Source organism: Drosophila bipectinata, chromosome 2R, assembly GCF_030179905.1.
Source record: "Drosophila bipectinata strain 14024-0381.07 chromosome 2R, DbipHiC1v2, whole genome shotgun sequence".
Taxonomy (NCBI): Eukaryota; Metazoa; Arthropoda; class Insecta; order Diptera; family Drosophilidae; genus Drosophila; species Drosophila bipectinata.
In genome coordinates this window covers 16,704,313-16,715,039 of record NC_091737.1, presented here as the reverse complement: position 1 = coordinate 16,715,039, position 10,727 = coordinate 16,704,313, and the positions used below count along the sequence as shown (strand labels likewise).

The 10,727-nt window shown below is 42.1% G+C and overlaps 2 protein-coding genes across 3 annotated transcripts in view; one reads left to right on the top strand and one right to left on the bottom strand.

Annotated features, from left to right (window-relative positions):
* Positions 1-3,666, bottom strand: part of Shrm (shroom) — a 41,905-nt gene extending 38,239 nt beyond the window's left edge. Inside the window, exon 1 of the mRNA XM_070278039.1 lies at positions 3,544-3,666. The gene's annotated coding sequence lies outside the window, so the exon portion shown is untranslated. The remainder of the gene's footprint in view (positions 1-3,543) is intronic.
* A 4,518-nt stretch (positions 3,667-8,184) lies between these two features.
* tej (tejas) lies at positions 8,185-10,643 on the top strand. 2 transcript variants are annotated; one of them, XM_017238610.3, is made up of 6 exons: positions 8,186-8,458; positions 8,518-8,823; positions 9,037-9,519; positions 9,583-9,785; positions 9,838-10,207; positions 10,262-10,642. In XM_017238610.3, the coding sequence occupies exons 1-6, from the start codon at positions 8,267-8,269 to the stop codon at positions 10,370-10,372; spliced, it is 1,665 nt and encodes a 554-aa protein (XP_017094099.2). In that variant the 5' UTR covers positions 8,186-8,266; the 3' UTR covers positions 10,373-10,642. The 2 variants fall into 2 exon arrangements, with proteins under 2 accessions (XP_017094097.2, XP_017094099.2); XM_017238608.3 differs by having other exon boundaries at positions 8,185-8,458; positions 8,518-9,519; positions 10,262-10,643.
* The last annotated feature ends 84 nt before the right edge of the window (positions 10,644-10,727 follow it).

Sequence of the window (10,727 nt, the reverse complement as noted above, 5' to 3'; positions counted from 1 at the left end):
GATCCTGTCAACTACCTAAGCCGTGATCCTGTGATCTCGACAATTGTTCCACCTTACTTCCGCCAACTCAGCAAGCCGGATCTAAGGACACCGAGAACCCCGAGAGCCCCGAATCCCAAACCCAGATCACAATCTCGCAGCAGGATGCTAAATCTCATGTTGGCCGTGGAAATTGTAATTGGTTTGGTAAATTGCGAAGGTCGTTGGCTTCGGGAACAAGGTCGTTCGTTCGGCTGTCACGGTCGCTTATCATTCCGCGATGCTGCTCCAAGGTAGAAAGTATCTTCCACATGGGAGCGACAGATACGGATACGGATACAGATACAGATGGCGGTGTAGTATGGGGGCACAAATATTTGTTTAGCGAATTCCTAGCACTTTGTGGAAGTTAAATACGAAATGTAACAACGTTAAGAAAAGCCCCTCAGAAAATGTGATAAAATACTTAAATAGTTAACCTATTTTTCAAACCTTAAGAATAAAAGTAAATAGATTTTTTAATTAAAAACAAAACACGTTTGTTTCCCCAAGACTTCGAATGCACCAATCTTAAGTAGTTTTTCAACAAAACTTCTAAATCAAATCTAAACAATATTTAATACTTAGAAAAGTCTTAGAAAGCTTTAATCGCTTCTTAAGGTTAAGCCTTTAGGGCTCCTTTTACCTCACATCCCGTACTATCTCAAATAATGATGAAATGGCAATTTCTTGGAAAGCTATTCTGGTTGGATTTGCTGAATTCTTTGGTGATGTGTCTGTAGTGTTCTCCCCTTTATCATCGCCACTATTTGTTTACTTAGCTGGGTCTGACAAGACACGAGTCAGAAAACATACCTTTTTTTTTGCGCAATTTTTGGGAAAATACTTTGCAGGTTATTTCCCGAAAAATCAGCTTAATGTGTGAGAAATTTACAGCTCCCAGATGAACAGCCAGATGAGGCCGAATTTCATTGTTTTTCTGTTTCGGTTTTCGGTTACAGTTTCACTGATGTTTCACTACTTAGTTGTGACAGATAAGATTAAAATTAGTCTTAGCCGGGCAAGCCGGTAACTGGGGCCCCCCGATAAGATAAAACTCTCCACAAAAAGAGGCAAGCGAAGCGCACACAAACGGGTTGCCAATGAAGTTGACAACTCGAACGGGCTATGGGGCTATGGCTCTGGCTCTGGCTATGGGAACGGGGACGAGATAGAAAAGGCAGCGATCAAATATGGCAAGGTCGCTTCGCGTCGCATTCCACGGATGTTTGACTTCCTAATTAAATAGATCATCGGCGCACAATTGAGTCTCGACAACAACTCTCTTAATTTAATCAATCTTTCCACCACACTCGTCGCCCATAAAAGGTCCAAAGACAAAGCAAAATTTACGCATTTTGAAATGAGTTCAATAAACACAAGAGCCGAATGTTCGTCACTGAATGCCGGCGAGTGTATTGAACTCTACCGCCGCCCCCATCGGTACACCACCTAACCAATCTACCAGACTACACCGCAAAACATGCCACAAATATGGACATAATGCTATTAATAGTATTGAAGGTCTCTAAAGTATTTTATTAAAAACTAAAGCAGACAGATCGTAGAACTTTTAAAAAAATAGTATGCCTAACTCTACTCTCCTTTCTTTCGGTGTAGACAGCCCTCTTCCCTCCCAGAAATCGCTGGCAAGTTGAACAAACAAGTTTGCTTGGAAATTCTTGAGTAGTATTTGATGTTGATGCTATACGATCCCCCCAACCAGTCCTCCTCCTGCCCCGACAGTTGATAAGTCGTCACATGGAGCCGACATGGAAACCCTACGCCTGCTCCACCACAGTTCCTTCCCCTCCAGCCCCGCCCATTCCGCCCATTAACGCCCACTTTCCCTGGATTGCAGTGCAGAAATGTCAACCCAACCCAAAGGGGGGGCCGGCCACTAGGGGGGATTTGAATAATTCTTTTTGCCTTTTCTGCTCTTTATCATCCGTTATCGCGAGAAGAATCAGACGCGGAATTCTTCTAGCCTTGTAGTCTATGCAAATTTTTCCACTGCCCCGGTCTTTGGTTTATTGTTTAGGCCCAAATCTGGCCAATTGTTAATTTATATTATGTTCGAATTAGAAACTTGATCGGTGGGAACTTTTCGAGATTAATATTCAGATTTGGCTTGGATACAATTATATATTTGGTAAGGTAATTAATCACAAAGATTCTTTTATTTATTTTAAGTCTAATTGATTTTCTTTCCTATCTATTTAAAGTTAAATAAACTTTGAGTTGACATTCACTTTCTATATTATCGGCGTACGAATAGTACATAGGGAGAACCATTTCCTATATATGGACTTCAGCTGGCTTATCAATTTCTATAGTTTCTCAACCTTCTTTGTTCCGTATGCTCAAGCACTCCTATTCGGGAGGAGTATCGGGTCTGGAAAAAGCACTATTAGTAGTGGCAGGTTCGGGGCTCGGCGGGTGCATTAACTTATGTAACTTCTGTTTGGGGCTCACGAACCACAATTCCGATTCCAGTTTGTAAGATACATTTTGCCTAATGAATTGAGTTTCTTACCGCAAATGTTTGTGGCGCCAGTTGAAATAATCCAAAACACGTACTGCCCGACACCTATTTCTTTTCTAAGAGGGGTGGGGGCTAACGGGGGAGTTGACTGGATGTTGGCCAGAAGCTTGGGCCAGAAGTTAGAAACGAGATCGCCTCGGCAGAACTGACCCAAGCGAATTTTTGCAGCTGCTCTTGAGCTCCACCTGGGTCCTCTCTTTCTTTCTTTCTTTCTTTCTACTGGCTATCTTTATTTCGGTCTCCTTCTTCGTTTCATGGCTCCTCAAAGAAGCATGTGCCAAAGAAGCCGAAGAGGAAGATGGAGCCGAAGAAGGGGCAGAAGTTTTGAAGCGCGGAAAATGGCAAGCGCCAAAAACTGGTTGGAAAAATCGTTGTTGCTATTTCTGAGAGGCAGGGGGGAAAACTTGTTGGGGCAGCCTCAAAAAAATATCAAGAAGAGGAAGAAGAGACGACTAGAAGAGGCAGCACGAGTAGACTAAAGAAGAAGCAGAAGCTTCTTGCCACCCGCTAAAAGGCAAGAGCAGCAAACCACACTTGAAACACATATATTTTCTGAAGAGAATATAGTTTTTTTTTGTTGTAAGCGGAAGAATTCTTAAAGCCTTGAAGCTTGATCTTTGTACGCTTTGAATTTTTGTTTATGTTTGCTGAATTTTGTAATTTTTCAGGCACATTTTTACACGACACTTTATTATTGTCGTTTTATGTGCCGTTTCGTGCTTTTGTCCACTAATTGTTGTTGTTGTTTGACTCGGTTTTTTTAGGTGTTTTTTTTTTATTAAAATTTTTTTATTATTCTGCTCTCTTGCGCTCACTTTTGTTTTTTTTTCTTATTAATTTTTTACTTTTTTTTTCTTGAGAGAGCTGATAAAACTTATTCACAGCATTTTCATTGACTAGAAAATGCATTTAAATTTTTGTATATTTTTTTTTTCGTTGGTTTAAATTTTGATTGCTTAATTATTTTATTTGTAACTCACAAGTAAGCACACACCGATACACACATACGGAGACACACGGACACGAACCCCGAAACGCGGGGCATGCAACACTTTTCAGTTGTCTCGGGCTCGGTCTTTTCTTGCGAACTGTACGGTGCGAGAGTCAAATGAAGACTGAAGATCAGACAAAGCTCCGTATGGCACATGCCTCCTCCACCCAAGCGCTCTTTTCCCACACACACAGATACTCTCACACAGATACACACACACACACACTCACGGGCTCAGCGAGATTGCGAAAATGCGGCTGGGAGAAAGAGAGAAAGTAACGACCGTTCAGGTATCCTATAAATAGTATGGGTTTTTTCCATATTTTAATAAATAAGTATTATATTTCATAATTTTAGTGTTTAAATATGTTAATAAATGAATAACGTTAGCATTTATTCATTAATATCATTGTCTTTAACGTCTTGAACATCAAATATTAAATATATTGCTCATACGCACTGTTGGTCTTTAGGAACCTTTTGTTTTAATTAAATAAGTAAGAGTGTCGTTTTAAACATAAAAATAGTTTGAATATGTAAGGGAAACTATTTATTTTTAACATATTTATCCTATCTATAACTTTAGTTAATATAAAACTTTAATTTGTAGATATTTAAGGCAAAACATGTATGAATGTAAATAATTTAAATATGTTATAATGTATTTAATATAGAATCTTAACCCACAGTCTAATATACCCTTTATACCACTCGACTAAGCCACGTTAAGTGCCAGCTGGAAATCAGTCCAGAGAGTCTTTGAAGAAAAGAGAGACCGTCTTAAACGGCTCTGCGTACCTGAGGCTCGTGCGTTTGCGGCTGTGTGTGTGTGTGAGAGAGGGAGAGCTCTAGACCCAGTAGGAAATATAGTGCATTTGCTAATGGGGGTTAGAGCCTCTTATCAAGCAAAGCCAACGCAAACAGGTATATTTGTATTTCGTATTGAAAGTCACTTATCTAAGTGGGAGAGCAAATCACCTGGGGAGAGCGAGAGTATTGACAGGAGAGCCATGCTCTCACATCAGAACCTGTTGCCGTGTCCAGTTCTGGGCCCGGTCATAAGTGCAAGCGAGATGGAGTATCTCCAAGAGAGAGCACGCACAGCGAGCCAAGAACCTGTTGCGGCAAAATGGCCTGCAACTTGGCCAAAAAAAAAAAGTAAAGTAAAAACCAAGACCGGAGCCGAAAAAAAAGAAAACAAAGGGAACATCAGAACATCGTGCGGCAAGAAAGCCAGAGCCAAAAGATACAGCGAATGGACAAAGGAAAGGAAAACGGCTGATAAGCAAGGCCGTTGTTGCTGCCACATGAGATCCGAGATTCTGCCGCCCGGATTGAGGATTCTGAGATACCCATTCCCATTCCCATTTCGATTCTGATTCACTTCAAAGTTGATTTATGTTCTGTTTGCACTTTTGATTTTCAGCGCAAGTTGATTTTAATTAAGAGTGTGTGTGCCCTCCGAGAACCAAGAAGAAAGATGGCCAAGAGTCAAAGACCACCAACGAAGACTCGATCCTGAACTTGAACTCTTTAAAAGAAATGTTTATTCAATCAATATTTGCATAAAAAGTTTGGATTCTTTCAGATATTAACCAGGAAGCTAAATATTTCTCTGATAGATTTGAACTTGAGCCCTTGACTTGGCCCAAATCAAAACATTCGGCGCTTGTCAATAATTTTATCGGGCATGACCGAACCGTTAAATCGAAAGCTCTGGCATATCGCACGCAAACCAGGTGCTAATGAGCCAGTTTGTTTCAGTTTTTCAGTTTGGCTAATTTATTGTTTACGGCCGTGCCAAGAGAGCGGCGCAGATTTAACGGTACAAGCGAAAGGTTGGCCCAAACATGCAAATATCTATAATATCGCAAAAGAATCCACCAACTCCAGAACAAAGCCTCAATCAATGGCTGGCTTCAAGTCTTCGCAACGGCTCTTAAATCTTCGTTTAGTTTTTTGTGTCTATTTCCGATAGTTGGTTCATTGAACGATTTTAGACGATCTGTTTTTGGCATCTGACCCATCTCCTAAGGTATCTCCTATGATACTCGCCATATTCCATGCTGGTCAAATGTACACACTGGCCATGCGTAGTTCCAACCTGGGGTCTGAGGTCTGAGGCGGTTCGCACCTATCCAGTCATTCCCAATTAATCATCGCTTTGGCTTGTTGATCCAATCGCATTTGCTTTGCAAAAGACACTGGAGAGTTACAAAGTGGGGAAAGACTGAAAGAGAGGGAGTTGAAACAAGTTTATGGTTGGGGGAGTACACAGAGAGAAAAATAAAGGCACTGCAAAACAATCCATTCTTCCATGGAGTATGGTATTATTCTTATTTATTTTAGAACACTTATAGGCTTGTGAAATCTTTCTAAAATTATTATTATTTTCTCTATGTGCACTCAAAGGGAAGCTTGGAATGTGCCGCGACTATCAATCAATCTGTTTTGGCCCTCCCCGCCAAATTCGGTCTATTGTCCGGCGTTTGTTACCAAATCGCCGTAGACCGGCTTGACTTTCCATAGGAAAAGCCCCGAAATTACTTGAAGGTTATCGCTTATCCGGACTCCCATTCCGTAGTTGGATGGCCAGAGATCGGAGGTGTTTATGTATTCAGGTGTGCGGAACGCGTGGACACTCCCAGTCGCGGTACCGGGTACCCTGATCTCGATCGATATCGCACTGGAGACCTATTTAACGTGGGAAACGGCATTACCTTACAACAACATCATGGCCCTTTTTGCAAAAAAATAATCACAAAAAAAAAAATGAAAACAAAATGTTCAACTAGGAGCGGGCCCCAAATGTGAGTTGCATTTCAATTTTGCAACCGAGAGACTACGGGGACTACGTCATCAGCTTTTCTGCTCCATATGGCAGCAAATTTGCATTCACCCATATGTGTTTTATTTTTCCTGGCCAACAGAGAAGGGTGCGGGGGAAGTCGGAGAAGGTTGGGTCGGGAGCGGTAGAGGGTACGGTAGCGGGAGCGCATTTTTAATGTCAAGCAACTGGCCGCCGCCGCCGCCGGCATGCCAAAGGTATTATGACATACATTTCAATTCAATTTTTAGATAAAGATGCGGCTGCAGATCGTTTTTTTTTTTTCTTTTCTTTTTGTGGATGGCTTTGGATGTGTATATTTTTGAAAAAATGCAACAAAAGCAGACCATAGACAACGGTCAGTGGACAGTGGACACCGGGGGAGGACGTTGGACGACATTTGTGTGGCCCGGCGATGAAGTTCCGCCATTGGCGATGATGTAAACATCCAAAAAAGATACAGATACAGCCGCTCGCCCCGAATCTATCTGATTGAGTACAGTGGGGGATGGATTATAAAGATACATAAAAAAGATATAAGGATAGACTTTGAAACTTGAAACATGGGCTTAGCTTGTCTAGATGGGGGTTTCAAATCCATTTTTTTAAGATAACAGCGATTTCTGTTAAAAGTAATCCCCAAACATCGCACTTAGTCAAAGATCACTGTGATGATCTGTGCCTTAGGGAGCTGCTGGATCTAAGATCTTCAGATCGAACCTCAAGCGTCCTATAACCTGGTGGCATTTGCTGCGGGCCATGCTTTGGTTTGTCAGTCATTCAGTCAGTCAGTCAGTCAGCCAGCCAGCCAGCCAGTTCGTCTAATTGGATTTGCGCGCTTGTGCGTAACTATAAATCAGACTCACACACACACCGCCACGGCCATTGGCGGAGCAGGGACAACCGGTTTGATTGCCAAGTCACCCGCTCATAGCAAACTGCAGAGATCCCATCAAGCTTTTTTCCTCCTCGGCTCCTCAACTATTTGTAAAGTGACCAAAACGGTAACAATAAAAACGAAGAGCTACAAAAAAGTGGCAGTGTTGCTGTTGTTGGTGTTCCAGTTCTTGTTTCCCCATAAACAATATAAAGAATATAATTATGCTGCTGCATAAAAGTAAGAAACGTATCAGCTTACGCAACCCAGAAAGGTGGCCACTGGCCGCCAGAGAAGTCTCCCGAAAGGGGCTTGTAAAATTTACATGACACAAGCCCCGTCGCCGGTCGTGTGAAAATTATTAATGGAGCCACTGTCTCCAACAAGTTCATGTGTCACGTTAATATGAATGGTATGTGAGTGTATAGGAAGTCGGGATCCCTTCCCGGAAAATCCATTTCACGTCCAGTTTGGCCAACAAGCTTTGATTTATCTGGCCACCGCCCAAGCAAGCGGTGTAAGCGGATGTTGTAAGCCCGCAATTGCAAATCTAAATGGCCAAGTTCTAGCTAAAAGGCTAGCAAACAATTAGGGAACATTTTTACTTGATCCAATGGCAGGGGATAACATGGCATTTTTTGTGTGGTCTTCCATCGTCAAGCCCCACATGTGACTTGAACTTACGCTGAACTTGTAGCTTCCTTCAGCTACTTGAATTTCACAAGGAAGGACGTCTGTCGGGGTTATTGAATTACCTGGCTCCAGAATGCCAAAAAACAACAACAATAATGAAATTAATATCAACCCATATGGCTAACCGGTTTTAAAATTGGCGCCACTGAACAAGCTAACCATCTGGCAACACCGGCCCATCGAATTTTTCCGCCGATAACAATATCGGAACCTATAGACATGAGCTCGTGCAAGCATAAAACTATCGAGTATTTGTGCTTCTCGCGCAAATTGTTTAAAGCGCGAATTGTTAATTACTAGAAGTTCTCAACCAATATGGAAGATCAGTACTCCTTGAGTTACGTAAAGAAGGTGCTGCACTCGCTGGTGGTGTCTTCGCCCAACTTTATGACCATTGACAAGCTGCAAAGGGATTACCGCTCCGAAGAAGGGTGCAACGTGCCATACGCCAGACTTGGATACAAAAGCCTAGAGGGCTTTCTGCGGGACCTTACGGACACCTTTACTGTGTGTATTAAGCTTTTCCAATTTTTGTACAAAATATGTAAACTTTGTCTATTTATCAGGTTAGGGGCACCGGGCTTACTGCCTCCGTAGGGGCTGTCGCCTCATCCAAGTCCGGGCACATTCAGCAGTTGGTCCAGCAACAAAAGAAACAAACCAATAGAAAAGGAAATCGCGGGAATCAAAGAACTCACTACCAGACAAGTCGCAGATCTGATTTCATCTTCATAAACGAAAAGCCTGGCATCATGAATGCCAGACAGACCCCGAGGTCGACCTATCAGCCACAAGTTGCGGTATCCTGCCAACCCAATTATAGTCGCCTGCAATATCCTGTCCACAGTCAGCAATATATGCAGCAGGCAGCGGTATCTTATTTGAACTATAACAACCAGATGTATCCCATATACTCTTCCAATCCACAACAATATCCCAACTATAACACGCCATACCCCGTCTACACTCCCAATTCTTATATAGACTATAATGCTTTGGTTTGGGCCGGCTGGCAACAATTATCTAACTACCTTTTTGAAGTTGAGAGACAGAGACAACTTACCCAAGCATTTCTTATTTCCCAGAATTTTCCCCGTCCCCAGCCCCAGAGGCGGCCACCACGCCCACAGCCTTTTAATATGCACGTGAACATTCCGCCAAAGCCAAAAATTCCAGAACGCAGGATCAACAGCGCCACAATTGTTGAAATAGTTGATTCTTTGTCAAACCTAAAACTAGACAATGAGACCGAAAAGGCTGAAAAAAATCTGCCAGAAAAAGTACCCGATGTCAAAAGTGTTCCCAAGCCTCCATGCTCCTCAGATGATGAAAGGTCATCTAACACGGAGTCAGAAATAATACTCAAGGATCCATTTACATCGGAGGATGAAAAGCCCGTTGATTCTAAAGTTAATACTCTTGAAAAACAAGATTGGATCTCGAGCGATGAAGATGAGCATGCCAAACAACTTCCAAAGTCCTTGGACACAAAATATGACAATAATTTCAATGGATACTCCTCCTCTGAAGACGGCATGGATGAAGATGCCATCCCAGCCTACGCTTTGGTATGATTACCTCTAAGTTTTATTGAAACCTCTAAGTTACAACTTTTAAACATTTTTTCATAGGACGATCGAGTATTAAATATTGACTATCCGGTAGAAGCTGTTCGGTCCGGGTTAAAACTTCCACAGCGCGATGTTGAAGACATACTTTTTGTAGATGATCGCATAGAGGTCCAGCTTGTAAGGGTGGACAATCCGCACCAGTTCTATTTCTGGATTTATAACACCGAAATAGATTCGTACAAAGCCATGAATTCCAATATGCAGTAAGTTATATTTGACTACCCAAATTACAAATGTGATCATTTTTTCTCTCAGAGAATTCTACGATTCCCATTCCACGGATAAGTACATAATGCCACTGTGTTTGTTAACGACGGGACATCTGTGTGTGGTGCGATCCACCACGAACGGCTTGTGGCAGCGGGCGGAGGTCTTGCGCCACCGTCCTGGGAATAAGAAGCCTCTTGAGGTGAAGCTAGTTGACACAGGACACGTCATGAACGTAAGCTACACCAGTGTCAAGTACTTGGTGAAGGAGTTTGCCAACTTGCCGGCACAGTGTTTCATTGGGCGCCTGGCTTATGTTACGCCCTGGAAGGGTCACTCCTGGTCAGCCGATGCTGTTAATTTCTTCTTCAAGCTTGTCTGCTATCGCAGGCTTTATGCCAAAATCGAATCAATTAAGGTAAATCGATATAAATGAAAAGAAAGCTTCAAATTAAATCTGTTTTCTTTTCAGGACGATAATGTCTATGTGGTTCTGGTGGACCCAGACTCCAAAGAACACACTAGGAACTTAAACAAGGCGCTGATCGACTCTGGTTGGGTACGACGCTGTTACACCTGTTGAAATCTTCATCATAGCTTACGCATAAAGAGTTATATTTTTTGTTTTCTTAGTTAATTACTTTTAAGTGGCAAATGAATGTCCCACTGATCTCTTTATTTTCCTTCGAACCGCACAATGAAACTAATTTTGTTATTTTTAAGGCAAACGCTGTCCTTCTGCTTTTGTTTTTTTATTAGTTTACGTGTAATAAAATACTAAGTTACATAAATCCTTGAACAAGTCGCTGTCCTCTACTTGCCTCGATTTATGCTCCCGAAATTAAAACAAACAAGGCTTGCAACAGAGATCTGCACGCAACTAAGTAGTCTCATCCTGAACGGAAACTCTGAATCAGAATGGAAAATCATGATCTTGC